The 26034-nt window shown below is 46.7% G+C and overlaps 2 protein-coding genes across 3 annotated transcripts in view; one reads left to right on the top strand and one right to left on the bottom strand.

Annotated features, from left to right (window-relative positions):
* Window positions 1-15127: 15127 nt before the first annotated feature.
* LOC128841062 (uncharacterized) overlaps window positions 15128-26034 on the bottom strand; it is a 29845-nt gene continuing 18938 nt past the window's right edge. Inside the window, exons 2-3 of the mRNA XM_054035755.1 lie at window positions 16548-17179; window positions 15128-15556 (exon numbers count right to left, since the gene is read on the bottom strand). Of these exons, the coding sequence (XP_053891730.1) occupies window positions 15327-15556; window positions 16548-17124 (807 nt within the window). The 5' untranslated portion in view covers window positions 17125-17179 and the 3' untranslated portion in view covers window positions 15128-15326. The remainder of the gene's footprint in view (window positions 15557-16547; window positions 17180-26034) is intronic.
* Window positions 19488-26034, top strand: part of IARS1 (isoleucyl-tRNA synthetase 1) — a 239037-nt gene continuing 232490 nt past the window's right edge. For both annotated transcript variants that reach the window (XM_054035752.1, XM_054035750.1), the window contains exon 1: window positions 19488-19989. The gene's annotated coding sequence lies outside the window, so the exon portion shown is untranslated. The remainder of the gene's footprint in view (window positions 19990-26034) is intronic.

Below are 26034 nucleotides of genomic sequence, written 5' to 3'. Positions count from 1 at the left end.
TTTCAGGGGTCTGCCAAACAGGGCCAGCATTAGACTCGCTGGATCCCAAGGCAGAAAGCTGAAGCCCCACTGCATGGGGCTGAAGTCTGGGGCCTTGAGCCCTGCCACCTGTGGTAGAAGCCAAAGCCTGAGCAATGTAGCTTTGCAGAGGCCCCTATGGCATGGGGCCACAGGCAGTTGCCCTGCTTGGTACCTCCTAATGCTGGCCCTGGCTTTTACATACAGAAAAACAGTTGTTGTGACACAGGTGGGCCATGGAGTTTTTATAGCATGTTGGGGGGTGGGGGGAGGTGGAGGAGCAGGTCCTCAGAAAGAAAAAGGTTGAGAATCCCTATTGTATGTGGTGGTTACTGTAGAGCAATATCCTAAAACTCTGCTTTGTTTCATGTTTTAAGCTCATAACGGAAAATGGAATTATTAGGTAACTAGTGGGAGAAAGTGAAAAGCTAGTGACATGAGATTAATTAAAGAGGGAATATGGAAAGAGCCTATGCAAACCACAAAAATGTAAGAATGTATCTCATGTCCTAAGCTTATGTTGTTACTCCAGTTATGCATGGACAAACTTGATTTGCGTAATTCCAAATTTACTGGAATAGTGTGGGTTGGAAATTTGACTGTATCTCTAATGTTCTCAGTAGGAGAAACTTCGGGAAAAAAGACGAGGAGAGAAAGCAAAATAAAATATACTAATTGATGTAATCTGTGTATTTATTCCATATAGCATATACCTGGAACCCATTGTGCCAACCTACCTCTTGGGAAGGGTCTTGTCCATAATACATAGCACAGACTTCTCGTTTCGTATGAAACCCCTTTTAATTTAAATGAATTTTCCATTTAAAAACAGAGATGCTTAAAGCAAAGGAAAAAATATTATGAATTCAAATTAGTTTTTTGCAAACTCTTGAGCCCTCTCCCCCCCACAAATATATTTTGAAGGCCTTACACACCTTTTAACTCCATGAGGCTCAGCCATCCCCAATCCCAGTATTTAAACCAATACTAAATTGCAACAACAAGAAAGGAGAAGCTTCTATGTCTCGTTCCATATTTATTTATTTAGGTAATTCTTTAAGTTTCCTTTGCTTTTCTTAAGTAAAACAAGCTACTTTGCAGGTACTATAAACAGTGATAGTTCCATAAAAAATCAAGCCTTCTATTCTGGAACCGTGGTTTCTAGAGTTGATCAGATGGAATATAGCTTTACTTCTACACTTTAGGGCCTTTTCGACACTACAAAATTATATTGACCTAAGTTAGGTTGACCTACAGTCACTGCAGTAATTATAGTACTGAGGTGGTTCACGTCCACTCTACATCCTCTCTGTCGGTGGTGCACATCCTCACCAGGAGTACTTCCACCGACTTCACGGTGTGGGGCACTGACAGCTGGAGCCCCCTCCTTTCCCCCCTGGGGCTGGGGCTCCAGCTGTGCGCCCTGCGCGGGGCTGACAGCCAAAAGGTGATGTAAGTAACGCAGCATCTACACAGACACTCCGTTGCCCTAACTACATCAACCTAAGTGTTATGCCTCTCGCAGAAGTGGAATTATTAGGTCAGTTGTGGGTGATTTACATCAGTGGGAGCAACCTAACTCTCTAGGGTAGACCAAGAGTAGATGTAAACAGTTAAAAAGTGGGGCCTTATAACAGACATACAAATGTAAATCCTTCATCTACAGTAGTGATTTAAATGCAAAAGGTTACAGGACTTTTGGAAGAGGCTTACTCTTACAAAAGGTGTTCTTTACTATATAAGAGAAAGGACAGCTCATTACCTTCTGTCACACAGGATGGAATTTACTTAATTAAAAAATAACCTTATATGTCTAGTTAAAGTTTAACTCTGAAAAATGGTAATGCTTGAGTACAACGGGACTACTCAAAGGCATAAGGGTAGTTAGGTATGTGTTTGCAGAATAGGGGCCATACCGATTTCTTACATTACAATCAATGTATTAGACATGAGTCTGGAGTTACCAGTATTTTATGGTCAATGGAGATGTATTTTGTAGTGGTTACAATCCTGTTTTACCCTAGTTACATTCTTAAGATATATTCAGGTTTTTTAAATTTTTAACAAAAGTATGCAACCCCTTATTTAGAAACTTAGGCCTGGTCCACACTAACCCCCCATTTCGAACTAAGGTACGCAAATTCAGCTACGTTAATAATGTAGCTGAATTCGAAGTACCTTAGTTCGAACTTGCCGCGGGTCCAGACGTGGCAGGCAGGCTCCTCTCGCCGAGCTGGAGTACCGGCGTCGACGGCGAGCGCTTCCGGGATCGATCTGGGATCGATTTATTGCGTCTAGACAAGACGCGATAAATCGATCCCAGAAGATCGATTGCTTACCGCTGGACCCAGAGGTAAGTGTAGACCTACCCTTAAAATACGTATGTTCAACATGTTTAAAATGCTGACTCTAACTCACACAAGCCTTTAGCTTATCCTTCCCAATCACTATAAGAGGAATCTGCTTTTCCTTCTCTTCCAAAGAGTGGGAGGAATGAGTGAGAACAACCACTGAGCTGCACTATTGGTAATTTTATAACACAAGGGAAGATTTAGGGCTTAATCCTGCTCCCACTGAAGATAATGGAAGCAAAAACAGGCTCTTATTCTGTGTACTGGCTGCATGTACACTACATTAATATATTGGGTAAGATAGTGATAGTGAGGCCTTAAGTGATTACCTGCATTAGAGTTTGGAGCTTGGAGGGAGCTCTGCAACAGAAATGACTCCCAGAGCAATTAGGACAGTTTAGTCTTATTTTACTTCCTCATACTTCAGCTATACAAACTCACTGTGCAAAAACAAGACAGAACAAGGCTGGATAGAGAAATACATGTTGTAGGGATATATTTTGTATAAATTTCAGGATATGCAGCATTTTGAAATGGATGCCTCAAAAGTGCAGCAGTGCATTTTAAAAAAGCCATGTCAAGTCAGGGAAAACAAACAACCACATTCAAAATGTAAACATTTAATACCTGTCAGGGCTGGTCTGAAGCTCTAGAGAGATAAATCTGTGGCCCACACCCTTTTGGGAAACAGATTAAACAGAGCTCTGTAGAAATGTAATAAGATTGAATAAAGATTACTGTACCTACTGAATTGACAGTCATATCCATTCTACAGTTTTTTGAAATTCCAATCGAATTTGGTAGGGATTAAACCAGTAGGGCTCTGTAAAATAACATTGCATAGAGATTACTTTACCAACAGAGTTTAATAGAAAATAACTTTATGTAGTTTTTAAAAAACAGTGATTGATATTTTTTCTATATTTTCTATATTTTTGAACAGCCCACAGAAATTAATAAAAAAATCTCTCAATTCTATACAACTTTTCCATTACGTAAGGCGGGGCAGCATTTCAATGTTAATTTCATTCTCAGAGAGGGCATCAGGATGTAAGGAGATTATGTAAGAGACGGTTCTTTGCCATATCCCTTGGTAGTTGACAGTAAGATACAAAGGAGAAGGCTGCGCCGGTGAGTGCAGGCCCAGCCCTGCTGCAGTCCTCAGGGGAGTAGGGGAGGGGCTGGGGCAGAGCAGGGGCGGGAAGAAGCGGGGATGGGGTGGAGCAGGGGCAGGGCAGAGCAGGGCAGGGGCTTTGGGGAAGGGGTGGAGCAGGGGTGAGAAGAGGCAGGGCTGGGGCTGGAGCAGCATGCAGCTGCGCAGGGCACCAGGAAATTCGGTGCCCCAAATTTCCTGGTGCCCTATGCAGCTGCGTACTTTATGTATGGGTAGTGTCGTCCCTGGGTCCATGCTTCTGTCAGAGATGGCAACGATGAGGCTTGCATGGGTTCACGGGATTTCTAAAAAAAGTGCAAAAATTATGGGATAGAGATGACATTATGGGATGGAGATAGTTTCATGCTGGAAAGTTGACCCCTTGCTCCCATTCACCCCTGCACGACTCATTTCTATCTAACCAGATTGCCAAAACATTCCAAAAGACAGTGCACTCAATGGTGGTAGGTTGCACCTGAGGATACTTACCGATGGTGCACCACACTGTGCATGAACATAAGCACTACTGCTGAGTACAGGCAGCGCTGATGCAATATGCCAAGTGTGCATGCGTACAAATGATAGACTAACTGTGGCAGCTTTATGCCAAGGTAACTTGTGTCGACCAAAGTTTGTAGTGTATACATCGCCTTCATGGTTTCAGTTCATAGCTTAGTAGGTGGGGAAGAAGGATGGTGTAGTGCTGATTAATATTGTCTCATTGGTGCTTGTGCTGTGCTTCTCTGCCTTTTTCTTGGTCCACCTGTGGTCTGCTGTCTTATTTTTAGATTGTAAACTCTTTGGAGCAGCAAGGACCATCTTTTTGTTCTGAATTTGTATAGCACCTAACACAATGGGGGTCTATGACTGGGGCTTCTACGTAATTCAAACAAATAATAGTGGATAGAACACTAGACTGGTACTCTGATCAGGGTTCAAATCCTGGGTCAGCCATATACTTCCTGTATTCCTTTGGACAAGTCATTTAAAATACCCAGTGCCTCAGTTCTCCATCTGTAAAATGAGGATAATACTTATCTTCATTACCAAGGTGTTCTGAGCATAAACATTAACAGTTGTGAGATGTGATGATGATGATGAGGGCCATAGACCTGTCTAGATAGATAGGGGTCCACATCCCAAAAGTCACCCCCATAATGGATAACTAAACTACCTCGCTGTAGCAGAGGACAGAGTGGTCTGGAGATTGGGCTCCCCACTCTCCCCAACAGTCAAGATCAAGAGAGAAGTATTGAGTAAACTTTCACTACCATTGCCTATACTGTATCTAGTCCATCGGAATCAGAACTCCAATATCTAAAACTATTAATCTTATACCAGCCCCAAATTCACAAAATAATAAATAGACGTTTATGATGAGTCCAGGAATTTTGTATGGCTGTAAAACAGGAAGGTTATATGCTGAGCTAGAGGGCATGCTGTTTTGGACTGACATTTGGAAAGAACAGAAGCGTATGGGTTGTGAAGAAGGTTGTGGAGACTTCAGGGATGGGGATGTTAGATACGCTTTCTTCAGATGGGCTCTGTTTTGTGGGATCTGGTGTTTTTCTAGATTTTTTTTAATGGTTATTTCTGTCATTACTTGTATTTTTAATATTTTGTCAGGGTGCCTAGATCCTGGGATAAGAGTCTTTTTGCATATGAAAATAGATGGATGAATAAATAACATAAATATTAGCAGGAAAAATGTATTTCCAAAGCCAAGATTTGGGCAGATTTTGGCCTTATATTTAAGAAGTTGTCGATGATTTTGTTTAGTTTTTGTTAGTTACACTTGCATGTCCCTGAGGAACTGGATATTGGACTGAAGGAGACAAGTTTCAGTTGTACACCAGGGATGAGAAGGAGATGGGAACCCAGATGTAAACAGGCCAGAGGAATGGATCTGCTCAATGCAGCATGCTTGAAACTCTGTAGCATTTGTTTAAAAATACCTGATTTTAGAATAACGTATTTGCACTATTCTGTGCTTCTTCACTAATGGATTAGAAGCTTAAAAAAAGGAAATTATCAGAACAAATGGAAATGGAAATGGCATTGGGAAGGATATGTTATCTGTACCTGCTTCAGAACCAAGATTTATATTATATTCAGACTCAAAGGGAAGAAGTGAGAAGTGCAATATACAAGTCTGTACCTTGTCTTAAGAACTAAGGGTAGGTCTTTGCCATGAAGACAGAACAAGGACAATCTAAATTATTCTCATTGAAACTGCAGGTTATAACTGTGGCAGCTTTATGCCAAGGTAACTTGTGTCGACCAAAGTTTGTAATGTATACATGGCCTTCATGGTTTCATAGTATATACATGGCCTTCGTGGGGGAGGGCGGGGGAGATTACTTAACCATAATGAAGGTTATACTGTCAGCATTTTGCTTCTGAATCCTGTGTATTCAGATGAAAATGCAAGAAACATTTTTTTGATAAAGTGTGTTAATGTACAATTTGCTCTGTCTACAGTAGGGGTTTAAAACATGTTAGTTAAAATGTATTAGTTAATATATAAAATACACCATTTAGCCTACTGTGGACAGGTGTTCACTTTTGGACAATACTCACAAGAACACTTTATAATTCCAGAAACAGACAGAAAGGAAAGCTCTTATAAATATATAACATAATCGACTTAATTGTCAGTCACTTAAACAGGACACTTGGGATGTTTCCTGGAGAATGGGTTTAAATACTGCTATCCTGTAAGGTTATTTGGTTAATTGGCATGGGTTTTTTCCTAATTACCCTCTTATCTAGCACAATTGCTTAGCTAGATTTTCTCCATCTGCAGATATGTGCCAAGAAACACAGATTCAACTGTATGTCCCTATTAAATTTGGTATTACTGCTGGGTGATTGCTGACAAATTCACAGCTGGAATCTTGGCATGCCATGGATTAGAAAAGTCCTTTGTTTAAATGTGTGTGTTCTAATGAAAATTTATAATATTTTGGCCAAAGGGCTTAATTTAATATAAACAGGTTCTTTGATGTAGTGATGCAGCACTTATTACTGGGTACAAACAGTAACAATATAGTCTATTTAGCACTGACTTCCAGTGCAGCCTAGCAATATCCTGCTGTGACTATGATTATTAGTAGCAGGCAGATAAAGTTCCTTGCTTTGTTACAATGAATGAAAAACAATCCAGGTAGAGATCTCCTTCCTTCACTGCCCCACTGGAAAAAGCCAAAGGATGGGGACAAGAGGGGCCAGAAAAATTAAACAATGCAAAGCTCCCTGGCCCACATTTCCATAGAAGCAGCTGGGGTTTTTTTTGAGACAGGGTGTGGACTCCCAACTCCTGGATCCTATGTGTGGCAGCTGAGGATTCTGCCTCCCTGCGCCACTGCAGCACACTTCCTTCTGTTGTTTTACTTTATTAAAAACTGGGGGGTTCTCTTATTACCCATTTGAGAGTAACGCTTTGTAAAATACCAAGCTAGTGTGTACAGTATAAATACTTCCTCTTTAATAGTGTGATAATTCATGTGATAGTAATTCTGCATACAAAAAAGCCCCCATACTGTATTTTCCTAAATCCCCAAAGAGGGTAAGGATCTGATAAGCCACTCTCTTGGTTCCTCAAACATTAATTCTACTCTTTTTCCCTTCACTTTCCCCATCATCCAGGCTTCACCCATTAAAACATTATGAATTCTTATTTATACTCTGCCAAGTCAGATGTTGTTCTTTAAAGACAAAATACAGAGACAAAATACAACAGGAATTGGTACAATAAAAGATATTACCTCACCTACCTTGTCTCTCTAATATCCTGGGACCAACAGGGCTACAACAACACTGCATAGTCAGTAATAACTCATTTAACCCATTTCCATCAGTCTACTGAATTTCTTTAGACTGCAAATCTGTGATCCAATACACTCTAACTCCATAGATAATGACCAAAGCTAATTATTCAAATGCCTTCTAGCTGACTGTCAAGACATATTTAGAATTTGAAGGGTCCTAGAAATTTCTATGGCCAAATTCAAAATGTTACCAATTAAGACCAAGATTGGGTCCTGTCTGTAGCTCATAGAACTACTGGTTTGGTAGCATATCATTCTGGCTAATCCCCATCCCCATCCCATAGGCAAAGTTTCCATGATTGGTCTGTTGTCATGTGGGGCAAAAAGTAACATTAGGACTTGTTATCATGTATTTTTAAACATCCTGAAAACTGGCCTTGCAACCTGTAGGCTGGACCAGACAAAACAGGGTATTACTGCAAACTTTGGAAAAGGTAGGAATCCTAAATGATGGGTCAGCGAGGTATCCAAGGATATTTATTGTATTAATCTGCTTTCTTTAACTTGTTTATATTCACACAAGTTAATTTCTAAAGTCCTGTCCCAGCATGCAGTGGGCCCAATATACAACTTGGGATGGAAATTTAGGAAGGGCTTTTTCTTGGGTTATGTCTCGATTAGAAACATGGACGGAATCTTCCCAGAGCTTTCCTGTTACATAGTTTAAATATGGAAATCGTAGACTCCATTACTTCTCTTCTACACATCTACAACATTAGTAATGGGATATGGAGCTGTGCCTATAATTGAGACCTGGTTGGCAATGACTGAAAGTTGTAGGCTTTATGATCTAGGTAAATAAGATGGTTCTCTCAGTCTAGTTTCTATTGGAGCAGTGTCCACAACACAAACACATTGTTGCATTTGGCACCCTTTTTAGCAGTCTCAACAGAAGCCAAGTACTCATTTGTCTTAGAGAATAAAAAGGGTCATCGCCCTGCTAACCCCCTACAGACGATCCCTTTAGTTCATAGTTAATACATATGCTGGGACACTGTGGTGAAGCTTATACTACCACTACCTGTGATGGGGATAACTAAGGGCTTTTACTCCTTAGTTGCTGTCAATCTGGTATCTTTCATCAGCTCTGAAAGAAAAAGGGAAAAAGTTATTTGATTTAATACTTTTCTTTGTTATTAAAAAAAAAAAAGCCTTTGCTGACCTGTTACTTTTCCTTCTTAAGGCCATGTCTACACTATCAGCCAAATCGGCACTGCTGCAATTGATGCAGCGATGTTGATTTAGCAGGTCTGGTGAAGACATACTAAATCGATGGGAGACGCTCTCCCATCGATGTCTGTACTCCACCTTCCCAAGAGACGGAAGCTATGTCAATGGGAGAGTCTATGTAACCGAACTAGCGTAACTTAGATCAACTTACAGCGCTAGTATAGCCTAGCTCTAAGTCTTGTGCTGACCAGAAAGCTTTAATAAACTTTTCTGTTTCAGATGGTGGTTATGCTGCTGTTTTAACTCATTGTTAACCTATTAGGCTTCACAAATCCTCCCAATTAGCTGACCAAACACAGGAAAATGTCTATGACACCAAAGGATCCTTGGCTGCCAATAGAATTAATTAATAGAGCAATAATTAGGCAAATAGTAGTGTCCAAATGGTCCCAGTAGAAAATGTTGCATTGTTTGTGATGAGCCATGCCTGTTACATTACCATAAAGGCTAGGCAAATGAGGAAGGATCTCAGTGGGGTGCCAATTTGGGCCTGAAGCAGAGACAATAGAAAGGTTTTAAATTGTCCAGCCTTGTTATCATCATTGAGTCATGGCAGCAGCCTGAGTATCCGCTTAAAAGCCTCCCTTGATCGGATGAGCCATTCACATTGAAATAGGTAGAAGAGGCAGACAAATTCAGTTCAGAGCTAATTATAGAGGCACTGATGTGTGTATGAAACAGACTTAGAATAGTCTGTTATACCAAACTGATAACCAAATACAAAGCGGTACAGAAGCTAAGCCTTTTTTAAAAGCTCTCAGTTGACTTCAACCGTTCATTGGTTTAAATAATAATACAAGTTTTATAGACTGCATTATCCATACTTTCCATGTTAATGTTTATAATATGATGGCACAGAGGAAAACCCACCTAGAGATATCTTATCTCAGTTTTTTAAAATGCTTAATATGCTATAAACCTGCTTTCAGATTAAACCTAAAATGGGTAGAAACACCAACTTTTTCAAGATATACGATAGAGAGGTATAAATGCAGATCCCTAAGAAAGTGCTCAGCTTTGATTTTTGCAATACTATTTTACAGGGACTAGAGCTGACCCTAAGTAGCGTTATTCCCTTTTTCTCTTACCTCTTCAAAACCCATTTTCCTAAACACCCCGGTTGAGATTCTCTGGGTATGGGATGTATTAGTGGGTAGGGATAGTACCGTAGAAGAGTTTGTCTCTGCGGCATCATCAATTGGCAAAACTATAGTGGCCCCTTTAGTAGTGATTCCTGTTAGTTCCTGCTCTGTGATTCAAACCCCAGAGGAGAGATAAGATGGGAGGGCCTGGAGACACTGCTGCACCTAGGCGTATTCATGGTTGGAGGGTCTGGTCCCTGCTCTCCATGGAGGCTAACTCGAGCCATCATGACTATATGATATCTTGGGAGCTTGGAGCTTTTCCAATATTAGCCTTCCTGTAGTATTTCCATGGGATATTTCTGGCCCTGAGTTTGTAATGGAATGGCAACCAGTGTGTAGTAGTTTTACACTAGGGATAGCTGTACAACATAGACCTGATTCTCCTCTCTCATACAGTGGTGTAAATCAGGAGGAATTTCACTGAAGACAATGGAGTCACATCAATGTGAGAATACTCAAAGAATCTAGCAGTGAGTGAACATTTTGTGGTATAGTAAGAACTGTATGTATAAGATCTGATTTTAAAGTGTTTTGTGTCTGCTTAATTGCCACTTACTCACAGTTGCTACTGTAATGGGAAACTAGTAAGCTAATTTAAAACTTCAGCAGCTATTGCCAATGGCGCAAAACGGGTACATAAATGGAAAGTACCTCTTATGGCAAATAGAGATGTGAAAGTGTTACGTGGATACCTCTGCCTTTCCATGGAAAAAGGCACAATCTGCCTTTAGACGATATGGATTATTCCAATGTAAACCTGAAACCTTTTCCTCCTTATCAGCGTGATACAGTCGTGTCAAACCCTCCCTTTTTTCTCACCATCTTATTTTTGGCATTTGGTCACATTCTGTTGGTCAGTAGTAGGAACAGTCAGGAGACTGGATGGTTCAAGTGGGATATATTGAGCCTTATACCTTGAGTTTTAAGTGTAGGTCATGTTCTTCAGCAGCATATAGTGAATTGAGTTGATGGGTCTTAGCCCAGCTCCTTCTAAACAGATGCTCACATCCCAAAACACCATTACAATTGGCAGTGTCAGCAGAGAGAGCATAGACTAACTAGGCATAGAGGTAGAATTACCCTCTCACCACTAGAGATGCAAACCCTTCAGGCCAGGCTGGAGTACATTGGCAAGGCAATGCTGCAGAAGCTTACAATGCTGCTTCCTGTCCTGATCCAGATAACAGCCAAAAGAGGAGCTTGGTTTCAAGGGCTGTCCACATTAGGGTGATGGGAAGTTGAGTGAGATGGAGGATACCACGCTCTCAAGAAATACATTAACTTTTTTTTAATGCATTCTTCCTGTGACAATGTTGGTGATCAGGGTGGAAACTAGTCTCTTCCATTCCTCTCTGTCTTTTGCTGCTGCTTCCATCTGCTCTTTGATGTTGAGAATGCCTCCCTGCTAAAAGTCCTTTGTGAGTTTTCTCTTGGGTGCCCTTGTTTCCTCACACCAGTTGATTTTCATGTAGGAGTCTGTGTGTTGGCATTCGGAAAACATGTCCCAAATATGTTGAATGCTTCCTTCTGATTCAGGTGGAAGCAAGCTGTTGGTTGGTGATTTCTCAGATCTCTTTGTTGGTAATGAAGTTTTTCCAACCAATGTCCAGAATCTTTAATAGACACAGTTGTGTTAATTTAGATGGAATAAAGGTGTTAACATGACCCTGTCACTGTCATCATTAGTACTGTGCTTAATACAATGGCAAACACATTATTAAAAATCCTTTTAACCTTTTACTAAAGAAACAGGAATAAAAGAAAAACAATTAAAGCATTTGAAATGTAAAATATTAAGTAAGGGTTTCATTTTAACAACATTCCTTGTTCCCTTTCCTTTAAGTCGGAGGGAGTCTGTAGAAGGAAAATTCCCCTTGTTTGATGGTCTTTTAAATGGCAATAATTGTCCTTTTCGGGAAAAGAAAAGTGGTTAGTTGAAATGGGCTGGAGCAGTCATTGCTGCTGCTGTTAAAGTTTCTTCCTGCTTCCTAGAAGAAAAATCAAGACAAACAAGACACAAAAGGGGAAGGCAAACAATAAAAAATTAAGCTTCTGTCTCTAGTGTTGACTCAGGGTATGTCTACACTATGAGAGTATTTCGATTGTACTTAAATTGAATATGTGGAATCGATATTACAAAGTCGAATGTGTGTATCCACACTAAGGACAGTAATTCGACTTTGTGAGTCCACACTAACGGGGCAAGCGTCGACATTGGAAGCGGGCAGCTATCCCACAGTTCCCGCAGTCCCCGCTGCCCATTGGAATTCTGAGTCTAGCGCCCAGTGCCTGCTGGGGAAAAAAATGTGTTGAGGGTGGTTTTGGGTAACTGTCGTCATCCAACCATCACTCCCGCCCTCCCTCCCTGAAAGCACCGGCGGGCAATCAGTTTGCGCACTTTTCTGGTGAGTGACAGCGCGGACGCCACAGCACTGCGAGCATGGATCCCTCTGTGACCATCGCTGCAGTTATGGCCGTTGTCAACACCTCGCAGCTTATCATCCACCTTTTCCAGAGGCAGATGCTGAGAAATCGGGAGAGGAGGCTACGGCACCGCGCTGAGGACATGAAGTCTGAGAGTGGCACAGACCTCTCGCAAAGCACGGGACCCCACACAGTGAACATCATGGTCACAATGGGTCATGTTGATGCTGTGGAATGGCGATTCTGGGCCCGGGAAACAAGCACGGACTGGTGGGTAGGGTTACCATACGTCCGGTTTTTCCCAGACATGTCCGGTTTTTCCCGGACATGTCCGGCTTTTCGGCAATCAAACCCCCATCCGGGGGGGAATTGCCAAAAAGCCGAACATGTCCGGGAAAATGCCGGCCAGGCACTTCCCCTCCCGCGGCAGCTCTGCTCCTCCCCTGACTCTTCGGCTCTGTTTCAGAGCCGAGCTGCCCGAGCGCTATAGGCTTCAGGCAGCCCCCTTGCCTCCGGATCCCAGCCGCTGGCTGGGCACTTCCCCTCCCAGGCTCCGGCGGCGCAGGGTCCGGAGGCATGGGGGCTGCCCGAAGCCAGTAGCGCTCGGGCAGCTCGGCTCTTAAACAGAGCCGAAGAGTCAGGGGAAGAGCAGAGCCTCCGGCTGTGGCGGCTCTGCTCCTCCCCTGACTCTTCGGCTCTGTTTAAGAGCCGAGCGCTACGGGCTTTGGGCAGACCCCATACCTCCGGTCCCTGCGCCGCCGGAGCCCGGGAGGGGAAGTGCCCAGCCGGGGGCGCAGGGTCCGGAGGCATAGGGGCTGCCCGAAGCCCAAGCGCTACTGGCTTCACGGTTTGCCGGGCAGCCTCCAGACCCTGCACCCCCGGCTGGGCGCTTCCCCTCCTGGGCTCCAGCTGCACTGGGGAAGCGCCGGCCGGGGGCGCAGGGTCTGGAGGCTGCCCTGCAAACCGTGAAGCTGGTAGCGCTCGGGCAGCCCTTTTCGCGTGGCTGGGAGGGAGGAGGGGGGCAGAGTTAGGGTGGGGTTGGGGCGGGGAAGGGGCGGAGTTGGGGTGGGGCTGGGGTGGGAAATTGGGTGGGTCCAGGGCCCCATGGAGGGTCCTCTTTTTTTATTTGTTAAATATGGTAACCCTACTGGTGGGACCGCATAGTGCTGCAGGTGTGGGATGAATCACAGTGGCTGCAAAACTTTTGTATGCGGAAGGGAACTTTCCTGGAACTTTGTGAGTTGCTGTCCCCTGCCCTGAAGCGCAAGGACACCCGGATGCGAGCAGCCCTGACTGTCCAGAAGTGAGTGGCAATAGCCCTCTGGAAGCTTGCAACGCCAGACAGCTACCGGTTAGTCGCGAATCGCTTTGGCATTGGGAAATCTACTGTGGGGGTTGCTGTGATGCAAGTAGACAACGCAATCGTTGAGCTACTGCTGTCAAAGGTAGTGACCCTTGGAAACATCCAGGTCATCATAGATGGCTTCGCCGCGATGGGATTCCCAAACTGCGGTGGGGCTATAGATGGAACTCACATCCCTATCCTGGGACCGGACCACCAGGCCAGCCAGTACATTAACCGAAAGGGCTACTTTTCAATGGTGCTGCAAGCACTGGTGGATCATAGGGGACGTTTTACCAACATCAACATAGGATGGCGGGGCAAGGTTCATGACACTCGTGTTTTCAGGAACTCTGGTCTGTTTAGACGGCTGCAGGAAGGTATTTACTTCCCGGACCACAAAATAACTGTTGGGGATGTGGAGATGCCTATAGTGATCCTTGGGGACCCAGCCTACCCGCTAATGCCCTGGCTCATGAAGTCCTATATAGGCGCCCTGGATAGTGAAAAAGAACTCTTCAACTACCGGCTAAGCAAGTGCAGAATGGTGGTGGAGTGTGCTTTTGGACGTCTCAAGGGGAGATGGAGAAGCTTACTGACTCGCTCTGATCTCAGCGAAACCAATATCCCCATTGTTATTGCAGCTTGCTGTGTGCTCCACAATCTGTGTGAGAGCAAGGGGGAGACCTTTATGGCGGGGTGGGAGGTTGAGGCGAATAGCCTAGCTGCTGATTACGCCCAGCCAAACAGCCGTGCGATTAGAAGAGCCCAGCGGGAGGCGCTGTGCATCCGGGAGGCTTTGAAAGCTAGGTTCCTCAGTGAGCAGGGTAACCTGTGACTATTAAGTTTGTTTAAAGAGAAGCTGAACCTGCCCCCGTTTCTTTACCCACTTACTGTTGACTATCCTCTCCAGCTACATACCCTGTTCACCCCGTCCCTCCCCTTCCAACACACGTTTAAAAATAAAAGACATGGAACTTTGTTAATGGACACCGTTTTCTTTATTACGCATTTCACGGTAAAGTGTTAAAAGTGGGACACAGATTGTGGTGGGGAGCGGGCGTAGTGATGGGAAGAACGCTTCTAAACTGGAGGAATGACAGGCTCCTGCTCCTAGAGAGGTCCGCAGTGGTGGACTGGTTGTTTCAACGGAGCCTGCCACCCCTCCTTTTCGGGACTCTGTGTGTGGGGGCTATGCGACTTTGTGGCGGGGGAGGACGGTTACAGATCCCCTGCTGCGTGGCTCTGTGATCCAGGACAAGGACCGTTGCATAAGATCTCTATCCGCCCTCCCCGGCCACAAAGTCACATGCCCCCCCCCCCCCCCCCCAGAACATGAAAACCACCTCCCAGACTGACCAGGGTGCCTAGTGACTGCAATGTGTGTGTGACCTTCTGCTGAACCTGCCCCCGTGTCTGTACCCTGGCAAAGGTGACTATCCTCTTCAATTACCAACCCCCTTCCCTCCCTTCAAACACACTCTCCTCTAAAAGAACATGATGGATACAGTAATTAACAGAAACATATCTTTTATTAACAACTACACACTTAGGGGATGAAACTGGGACGGGGGCGTGGGTGAGGCAGGAAGGAAAGGACTTATCAGACTTTTGGGAATGAGAGCCTTCTGCTACTTGAGCAGTCTGCAGGGGTGGAGTGACAGTTTTCACGGCACCTGCCGCCCCTCCTTCTTGGGACTTTGGGTGAGGGGGGTATGGGACTTTGTGGCGGGGGATGGCGGTTAGAGAGAGACTGCAGCGGGGCTCTGTCCTCCTGCCTCCGGTCCTGCAGAACATCCACAAGGCGCCGGAGCGTGTCCATTTGCTCCCTCATTAGTCCAAGCAGCGTTTGAGTCGCCTGCTGGTCTTCCTGCCGCCACCTCTCTTCCCGTTTGCTGTGTGCTCGCTGGTATTGCGACATGTTCTCCCTCCACTGGGTCTGCTGTGCCGACTCAGCTCGGGAGCAGCCCATAAGGTCTGAGAACATGTCGTCCCGTGTCCTTTTCTTTCTACGCCTAATCTGCGCCAGCCCCTGTGAGGGGGATGGCAGGGTAGGATGGCAGCTGTGGGGTGGGAAAAAGGGAGTGAATTCCTCACAAAGATAATTTTTGGTGAACAATGAACATAGTCTTTCTCTGTGAACAAGACCATGCACAGCACCTATCACATGTGCACTCAGGACAAGGTCGAATTTTCGGCCTTCGCATTCAGTGCCTGGGGTCTTGCAGTGGAGATCAGACAAGCGGGGCAGGACAGCGGAATTCGGGTAGCAGGCTGACATGGGAAGCCATAGACTTTTGGCTGCTTAAAACTTAAATTATAGCTGTGCCCTCCTTTCAAGTTAAAAGCAATGCTCCTATCGTTGGCCAGTTCCTGCTGCCGGCAATCCAGCAAGCATGAACTCTGCCCCTGTCCCACCCCCTCGTGGCTGTCCCCGGGAAAGATCCCTGTCTGCTGCCCCTCTCCCGCCTCCACCGCGTGGCTGTAAACCGCTGGTGAGAGTTCTGTAAAGGAACAGGCAGGCAGTCCCAATAGTAACATTCTCCTAATTCTAAGCAGGTCACCATGAGCGACATCACTCTGCTGAGAATTTCGGAGACCGACAAAGAACGCATGCTGCGTGAAAGCCAGCAAAAACCAGGGCCGTATGCCGCCATGCTCTGCAAGGCAATGATCCCAGAGTACTTGATGATAGCCTGGCAAGGAAAAGTTTCCTACTACCGAGGACACAATAAGGCCGCTCTCCCCAGGAACCTCATGCAAAGGCTTTCCAATTACCTCCAGGAGAGCTTCGTGGAGATGTCCCATGAGGATTTCAGCTCTATCCCCGTACATATAGACCTTCTATTCCAGTAGCTGCACTGGCAAGGACTAAAAAGTTGAGCGCCTAGGGCAAACTAATCATGATAAACCGGACATTGTTAGATTCTTTTGCAGTAGTTGCACTGCCAAGGACTAAAACGATAAGCGCCCAGGGCAAACAAATCATGAAAAACCCATTGATAATATTCCTGTTCTGTTCAAAATAAATGTTTACATGTTTAAAACACTTACCGACTGATCCTTCCCCTGTTTCAGGGTCCGGGTTAATGCCTGGGGATGGTTGGTAGGGGATCTCTGTGAGGGTGATGAAGAGATCCTGGCTGTCTGGGAAATCAGCGTTGTAAGCGCTGTCGACTGCCTCCTCCTCCTCCTCACCTTCCTCATCTTCCCTGTCCGCTAACATCTCAGAGGAAGCGGCCGTCGACAATATCCCATCCTCAGAGTCCACAGTCAGTGGTGGGGTAGTGGTGGCGGCCGCACCTAGAATGGAATGCAGTGCCTTGTAGAAACGGCATGACTGGGGCTGGGATCCGGAGCGTCCGTTTGAGTCTTTGGTCTTCTGGTACGCTTGTCTCAGCTCCTTGATTTTCACGCGGCATTGCGTTGCATCCCGGCTGTATCCTCTCTCTGTCATGGCTTTTGAGATCTTCTCGTAGATTTTTGCATTCCGTCTTTTCGATCGCAGCTCCGAAAGCACGGACTCATCACCCCACACAGCGATCAGATCCAAGACTTCCCGATCGGTCCATGCTGGGGCCCTCTTTCTATTTTGAGATTGCATGGTCACCTCTGCTGGAGAACTCTGCATCGTTGCCAGTGCTGCTGAGCTCCCCACGATGTCCAAACAGGAAATGAGATTCAAACTGCCCAGACAGGAAAAGGAATTCAAATTTTCCCGGGGCTTTCCCTGTGTGGCTGGTCAGAGCATCAGAGCTCGGACTGCTGTCCAGAGCGTCAACAGAGTGGTGCACTGTGGGATAGCTCCCGGAGCTATTAGCGTCAATTTCCATCCACACCTACCCTAATTCGACATGGCCATGTCGAATTTAGCGCTACTCCCCTCGTTGGGGAGGAGTACAGAAATCGAATTTAAGAGACCTCTATGTTGAACTGAATAGCTTCATTGTGTGGGCGGGTGCAGGGTTAATTCGATTTAACGCTGCTAAATTCGACATAACCTCCTAGTGTAGACCAGGCCTCACTTGCAACCTCACTGCTGGAAATACACAGGCATAGCACATGGTCCTTTCAGCCACTCTGAGACCTGGCAAACTTGTAATCAGTATCAGACTGCTTAGGCCTGCCTTTATGGCAACCGGCTTATAGCAATATAGTAAAATATGCAGTCTTGGCGGGCTAAGCCAGGCTCTTATTAGACAGAAGAAAGAAGGAGAGAAATAGGAACAGGAAGAAATAAAGTGGGGAAGGAATACATTGCCAGGCAGCTCTGGCGGAGCCTTCCCAAAAGTGGCGGGGGGCAGGACCCCCACCCCTTCCACCCAAGGCCCTGCCCCCAGCTAAGCCAGAAGCTGGAGCAGGCTGGGAGCTACGGACCGTCTACCAGCCTGGGATGGGGTGGGGGGGCCGAGAGCAGCCCTGGGCTTGTGTCCCTGCCCTGTGGGCCCTCTGCCCGGGACAGGTGGGGGGTTTGCAGCTCCCCACAGCTGCCCATATGGCTCTTGCCCCATTCCCCGGCTGGAGCCGGGTTGGGATCTCAGAGCCACAGCCCAGCCATGGTAAGAGCTGCGGAGCCTCCACCTGCTAGGGTTGCAGTAGCCAACTTTTCCCCTAAAAGTCATTTTTTAAGTACCCCAAAAAGAAGTGATGGGCGTAATAGCCCATCTTCTTATTATTTTGTCCATCATTTAGGCCTAATTTCCAGCACACCAGTTTGGGTTCATTAATGACTGGTTCCACATTTCTCTGGTTTACCAGGCCTGAGTTTTACACAGTTCTTAAGTTATATTAGTTGGCTTTTTTGTTTAAGCTAATCTAGTCTTTTTTTGTTTTCCTTTTGCACCTTTACCCATTAATGCTTACTGGTATTGTTTATTGTGACACTTTATAAACTTTCTTACAGTTAAGCTTACAATTCAGGTATACTTGTAGGCCCAATTGTTACAACAGCACTTATTTTCAAGGGCATCTAATTTTTCTTAACACTGTTTTGGTAGATCTCCAGCTTTCACAGATGTATACTAGCAAAAAAAAAAAAAAAAAAAAAATGGCCAAAAAGATTAGGAGGGGGATGGAAGCAAAGCTCAGATATTTTGGAAATAAAAGTTATTCATGGTGATATTAGTGGTAAGCTAATGAGGCCATGTCTACACTACAAAATTGTGTTGACCTAACTTAAGTCAGCATACAGAGACTGTAGTTATAAAATCGCTTGTGTGTGCGTATGCTTGGTGATGCTCAGCCTCACCAGGAGTGCTTGTATCGATCGTTTTGTCAGTGTGGGGCATTGTGGGATGGGTCCTGAAAGCCACTGACACTGCATCAGCCTAATTATATCAACTGTGACTTTGCACCGCTCAGGGAGGTAGTGTTACTAAATCAGCGTAGAGAGGCATTTACGTCAATGGGAGCCAAATTTAAGTGAAGACACTCCCACAGCTAGATTGATGAAAGACCGCTTACTACTTAACTTGCAGTGTAGACCAGGCCTCTGTTTGTGAACCAAAGTAACATGATGTAGGAGGTTCTGAAGAGCTGTATTAGTCAGCACCAAGAGAAGACACTACTTCAAAATATGTTATGAAAAAAATCTTCCTCACCATGTGAAGTCCTGTAAGTGGAGTATGGAGATTAATTGGTTTTGACCAAGATCACATACATAGAGGAACCAGGAATACAATTCACATCTCTTGACTCCCTGTCCTGTTCCTTAACTATATGGCTCTTCTTGAGGGATAAAGCTCTGGACTTAATGGTGCACTGTTCCATATGCATAACATGACTTTTAAATCCAGGACTGTGATGGGGCACCTGCTCCACACTGGGATCTCCCAGGGGTTAATGGAGCCCTAGGGAGGCTGCGCAGGAGGCAGCCAATCACAGAAGGGCTTATAGGAGCAGCCAATCAGGGTCAGGCAGGCCCATATAAGAACAAATGCAGTACAGAGCAGCTTCAGTCGTTCCCTGGAGCTTAAGAAGGGAGGTGTATGGGTTGCGTTGCAGGCTGAAGGCAGCAAGCACCCTGGACAGAGCAGTGCTGCAGGCAGAGACCTGGGGAGCTAAAGGCAGCTCCTGGTGTGCTGCAGGGAGCTGGAGGCTGACGCCCTGAGGCAAGAGCAAAGAGAGTGCTGGGGCCATGGGGAAGTGGCCCAGAGAAATCTACTGAGGAGTCAGAGGTGGGTGTCGCAGGCAGCGGCCATCTACAGGGTCCTTGGGCCAGGACCTGGAGTAGTGGGCGGGCCTGGGTCCCTCTCCCCCTCCCAACCCTCACTTGCCACTGAGGAAGTGGCTGGACTAAGGGACTGTGACATTCTCCCGGAAGGGGGGAGCACAGAGTGTGGCACAGCTGGGGGCTGTGTCATTGAAGAGGATGCTGCGGTCCTGGGAGTGACATGGGTCCCTGGAACAAAAGTGATGATGGCGAGACATCACCAGAAGAGGGTGCACTGACATACAGAACTAATCCCCAGGACAGCCAGCAGGAGGTGTCGCAGTGGTGAGTCGAACCCCATCACAAGGACATTAGCTGAAGGTTGTGTGTTCAAAAAAGTAATCTGAAATACTAAGGAACTATGACAACTAAGGAAACTATGTTTTTGGTATGTTAGGATTTTACCATGTGGTAACTTGGTCTCCCAGCTCAGCTTTTATAGCATAGATGAAGCCATACAGGGCCGTCCTTACCCATATGCAAAGTAAGCAGCTGCGTAGGGCACCAGGAAATTTTGGGCACCAAATTTCCTGGTGCCCTACGCAGCTGCATGCTGCTCCAGCCCCTGCTCCGCCTCTTCCCCTTGGCCCCCACCCCTGCTCCGCCCCAGCCCCACTCCACCCATTCCCCAAAGCCCCTGCCCTTGCTCCACCCCCACCCCGCCTCTTCCTGCTCCTGCTCTGCCCCAGCCCTGCCCCCACTCTCCTGAGGACTGCAGCAGGGGTCGGGCCTGCACTCATCAGCGGAAATAAGTGGAGCAACCCAGCCCCAACCCGCTCTGCTCTGCTGGCTTGTGCTGGGGGGCGGTTCCCCCTCTGCCCCCCCCAAGCCAGCCCCTCCTCCCGCGGAGGCCTTAACACTTTCACACTTATAGCTAATCCACTTTGCTGGCACTTTAAAGGGCCTTATTCCCACCACCATCCCCAACCTCCCAGCATACAAGTAACTCCCAATGAATTCAGTAGAAGTTACTTGTCTCCTGCTGGAGGAGAATTCTGGCCTCAGGTATTGACTAAATATTACTAATAGTAAAAATGTAGTGGTGGTGACATTTTTTCTTTTTCTGTTTTCCCTGCATTTATTCCACTACTTCCTTGACAAAGTAGTTTCAGACTCTCAGTGTATTGCAAACATCTACATCAGAAAGTAGTTTGGTTCAAATTTCTGTTCTCTGTGCACATACTGCAGTAGGTCCTGCACAGTTGTGCAGCCCTAAAAATAGATAAGTGCTCATGCCAAATTGTGTGTCAGACTCTATCTTTCTCTGTTACAGATGATGGAAGTGTTGTGTTATGCATTTAAACCATGCCCAGCAGAGGTTACATTTGGGCGTATGATTATCTTTGCCTATTTAGTATTTGAAAGTAAAGCACAGCTATCCTTGAAATATCAAAATTATTTAAATTGAACCTTCCTTACCTCTAAAATTGATTACACAAATATCTATTCTGTAGTCCCAGTAGCAATTAATTGTGCTATTCAATATAAATTAATTTAACACAAATTAGCTCATTTAATAAGAGACTTTTTATTATAAATAAAAATGAGCTAGTTTGAGCAGCCATTTTTAAATGCATATTTGTCAGAGAAACATTGGATTTTGCTGTACCAGATCATATCATTCGCTCAGCTAGTCTGGTATTATGATGCCAAAAATAGCCAGTACCGGTTACTGCATCCATCTTTCCTTTGTCACTCCACCCTTACATAAATCAGCAAGTCAGCTGTGAAATGTTGTGCGTGGGATGGAGTGATTAGTGATTAATTCCTGATTACTGTAGTTATCATTTTACTTTGTGAGGAATAAATCAAGAAAAAATAGTTAGTGTAAGCATCAGTTTATTCTCAGAAGGAAACATTTTCCTGCCCAGATCTGTTTCTAAGGCTAGGTCTACACTGGGGGGGAACGATTTAAGATACGTAAATTCAGCTAAGCGAATAGCGTAGCTGAATTCGACGTATCCGAGCTGACTTACCCCACTGTGAGGACGGCAGCAAATCGACCGCTGTGGCTTCCCCATCGACGGCGCTTACTCCTACTTGGGCTGGTGGAGTACGTGCGTCGATTCGGGGATCGATTGTCGCGTCCCAACGAGACGCGATAATTCAATCCCCGAGAGATCGATTTCTACCCGCCGATCCAGGCAGGTAGTGAAGATAAGCCCTTAGTCTCCACCTTGAGCTATCAGCTTCCTAACACTCCCAGTTATTTTCACTCCACTGAGATGTGGCAAAGAGCTGAATGGCCAGGCCAATCCATAATGGGAGTGGTACAGACAACTGCTGTGCAAACCTCTAAGATACAAGCCTTTTATAGTTTATTTAATAAATACTCCTCCATCAACAATTCTCTGCCAAAAAACAAAACAACAACAAAAAAAAACAGTGTAGGATTTTGGGAAACACAGACAAAGGAAAGCTTCAGGCATAAAGGGACAAAGTCAGCCCTGACATGTGCAGACACAGCTCCTATTCATTTCAGTGGGAGTTGCATTTGTGCCAAGGTTGAATTTGGTTCAAAGTGTTGTTGTATGGAGGTGGAAGCACTAGTGCAGGCCTGCTTTGTTCAGGGTTAGACTATAGAGTAGTGGTTAAGCCTGTTCTTCGTTTACACTAATGCTTCTATCAGAGTTTTTGCGTGGATGAATACTAAACTAGCTGTAGGAGAACTGGTAACAATTCTCAATGTGACAATGTTGCCAACTCTTGCAATTTTTATTTCAAGGCTAGTGATTTTGAGATGTTTTACCTGTCCCATGAAAATGCAATGAAAAGCTATCAACTCATTAATTTTCTCTTATTCAAAATGGCCACCAGGTCTATTTACTGGCAATTAGGCTGAAGCCAGCAAGATGGCTGCTATTTCCCTATGTTCAATGTAGCAGCCCTACCATTTCCAGCTGTTTTCAGTGAGACCAAAGCCCTACCCGCAGGCAGGGCTGCCTTTAAGCCGATTTGGCCAATTCCCTGGAATGGGGCCCGGTGCCTAAGAGGGCCCCGCAACGTCCGGGGCTGCCCGCGGAGTGGGGGGGGGGGGGAAGCCGCGTCCTGCTTCTCCCCCCTCCCTCCAGCGCTTGTGCCGCCGAACAGCTGATCAGCAAAGGCTTGGGAGGGAGGGGTGAGGAGGAGGAATGCGGTGTGCTTGGGGAAGACGCGGGGCCAAGGCGGGGATTTGGGGAGGGATCCAATGGGCAGGGAGGGGGCGGAGTCGGGGCAGAGTTGGGGCGGGGGAGGGCACAAGACAATTTGCATCCCGGCATGGGGCCCCGCACCTGTTAAGGCCGGCCTTGCTCACAGGCCAGACGGCTGCCACTGTGTGGTTGCAGGGCTAGACAAGACACTATTAGGAAACAGACTGTGAGGAGCACTGGAGACACTGAAGGTGGATGCGGAAACTGAGGCTATGTCTACACTAGCACTTTTGTCGGTATAACTTATGTCACTCATGGATGAGAAAAAAACATCCCTCTGAGCGACATAAGTTACACTGACAGAAGTGCCAGTTTGGACAGCGCTATATCCATAGCTACCGCCACTCATTGGAGGTGGGTTAATTATGGCATAGAGCAGCTACATGAGTGATCTTAAAGTGGCACAGCTGCATCGGTACAGTTGTGTCACTGTAAGCTCACTGGTGTAGACATGGCCTAAGAGGGGAAGCAGGAAGTTGATATAAGGGTTGCAGGGGTATGGGAGGGCAGGGAGATGTGCAGGGCAGGAGGAGACTAAGGAGAATGGTAGGGTTGCCAACTTTCTAATCGCACAAAACCGAACACCCTAGCCCTGCCCCTTCCCTGAGGCCCCACCTCCTGCCCCATACCTTCCCTGAGGCCCTGCCCCCACTCACTACATTCCCCCTCCCTTGGTGGCTCACCTCCCCCCATCCTCACTCACTTTCACTGGGTTGGGGTGCCGGAGGGGGTGAGGGCTCTAACCCAGAGTGCGGGCTCCGGGGTGGGGCCAGAAATGCAGGGTTCAGGGTGCAGGACGGGGCTCTGAGTTGGGGCAGGGGGTTGGGGCTCGGGGTTGGGGCAGAGGCTTACCTCGGGGACTTCCGGTCAGCGGCGCAGCAGGGCTAAGGCAGGCTCCCCACCTGCCCTGGCTCTGTACTGTTCCCCGGAAGTGGCCAGCAGGTCAGGCTCCTAGGCAGTGGGAGGAGGGAAGACGAGGAGGCTCCATGCACTGCTCTCGCCTGCTCGGGGCGGGGGCAGCGCGCAGAGCTGTGCGGCCCCCCTGTTTAGGAGCCGGACCTGCTGGCCACTTCTGGGGCATAGCACGGTGCCAGGACAGGTAGAGACTAGCCTGCCTTAGCCCTGCAGCACCGCCGACCAGACTTTTAACAGCCCAGATGGCAGTGCTGACCGGAGCCGCCAGGTTCCGTTTTCGACCAGGCATTCCGGTCAAGTGATCTCTCTCACTCTCTCTCCCGCCATCCATCACCACCCTCTGACAGACAGAGGACACCATTCCTTACCCATCCTGGCTAATAGCCATTAATGGACTTAATCTCCATGAATTTATCCAGTTCTCTTTTAAACCCTGTTATAGTCCTAGCCTTCACAACTTCCTTAGGCAAGGAGTTCCACAAGTTGACTGTGTGCTGTGTGAAGAAGAACTTCCTTTTATTTGTTTTAAACCTGCTGCCCATTAATTTCATTTGGTGGTCCCTAGTTCTTATATTATGGGAACAAGTAAATAACTTTTCCTTATTCACTTTGGTCAAAAACCAGACACCTGGCAACCCTAGAGAATGGAGTAACATGAGAAGCTGGAAGAAGACTGAAGTGGCGCAGAAGGAGACTAAGGGGGTCCAGAGGATAATGATGGAGTGGGAAATGAAGAGGGATAGAATGGCAGTGACCCCAACCTGAGGGTGATAGAAAGAGGAATCCCTTGCAAGCGCCATTGGGAAGGACACATTTTTGCATGTGTATTTGAGGCTGGATTTTGACCCTTAAAAGCTCATGCAGACAGCCACTGGGCTTTAGGCTCCTAAGTGCCTAAATCACTTTTGGAAATTAAACCCAGGCTCCTAACTCAGTTAGGTGTTGCACCACCAAGTGCGGCAACGCCTAAATACCCTTACAAATGTGGGACTTAGGTGTTTTCAGGGCCACCCCGGGGGCGGGGGGAAGTGGGGCAATTTGCCTCAGGCCCCGGGCCCCACAGGGGCCCCCACGAGAATATAGTATTCTATAGTATTGCAACTTTTTTTATGGAAGGGGCCCCCAAAATTGCTTTGCCTCAGGCCCCCTGAATCCTCTGGGCAGCCCTGGGTATTTTCCCCCCTAAAGCTTCAAAAATCTGATGGTAAATAAGAAAACCCAGACATTTATTATTTTTGAAAAATCTCATGATTTTTGAAAGCATAGAGCTGGCAATACTGCATGCATCCCTAAGGAGAAGCACCATATGCTCCCTTGCCTGGCAGAGTGGCGTGCACAACAGTGCCTGGCTGCACTGACCACTGGCAAGGTGGGGCAGTTCCATGGCTCCATCTCCTCCCTGACCCTTTTGGAGTGCCTTGCCTCCAAGGTGGTGTTAGCAGGGAATAATCTCTAGACTCAAGAAAACATTCATTGCTCCTTCCATGCCTATGCAAGGGCCAGCTGAAACTCTGGCCCGGTATGTGTGATTCAGGAATATACAGCACGTGCCTGATACTAAAAGGCATACACCAAGATGTTGCATATATGGATTCTTTCTGATCTATCAGGATACATGAAGGCATTTTAGTATGCTGTAAAAACAGTACCTCTACTGCTGCACTGTTTGGCAAATCTTTATGAATATTTGTGGATGAGATTTTTCATACCCATGCTCTGCCAAATGTATGCAGTGTTTAAAGCAGGGGTGGGCAAACTTTTTGGCCCAAGGGTCACATCTGGAAATAGAAATTGTATTGCAGGCCATGAATGCTCACAAAATTGGGGTTGGGCTGTGAGAGGGGGTGAGGGCTCTGGTTGGGGGTGCGGGCTCTGGGGTGGGGCCAGAAATGAGGAGTTCAGGGTGTGGGAGGGGGCTTCGGGCTGGGGCAGAGGAGTGGAGTGCAGGAAGGGGTGCAGGCTACAGCTGGGGGTATGGGCTCTGGGGTGGGGCTGGGGATGAGGGGTTTGGGGTGCAGGAGGGTGCTCTGGGCTGGGATTGAGGGGTTCAGAGGGCGGGAGGGGGATCAGGGCTGGGGCAGGGGGTTGGGGCATGGGGAGAGGCTCAGAGGTGCAGGCTCCGGGCGGTGCTTACCTCAAGCGGCTCCTGGAAGCAGTGGCATCTCCCTTCTCCGGCTCCTATGCAGCGGCGTGCCCAGGCGGCTCTGCACGCTGCTTTGTCTGC

Source organism: Malaclemys terrapin, chromosome 7, assembly GCF_027887155.1.
Source record: "Malaclemys terrapin pileata isolate rMalTer1 chromosome 7, rMalTer1.hap1, whole genome shotgun sequence".
Taxonomy (NCBI): domain Eukaryota; kingdom Metazoa; phylum Chordata; order Testudines; family Emydidae; genus Malaclemys; species Malaclemys terrapin.
The sequence above is the reverse complement of the archived record's forward strand: the minus strand, read 5'-3'. Positions and strand labels throughout refer to the sequence as shown.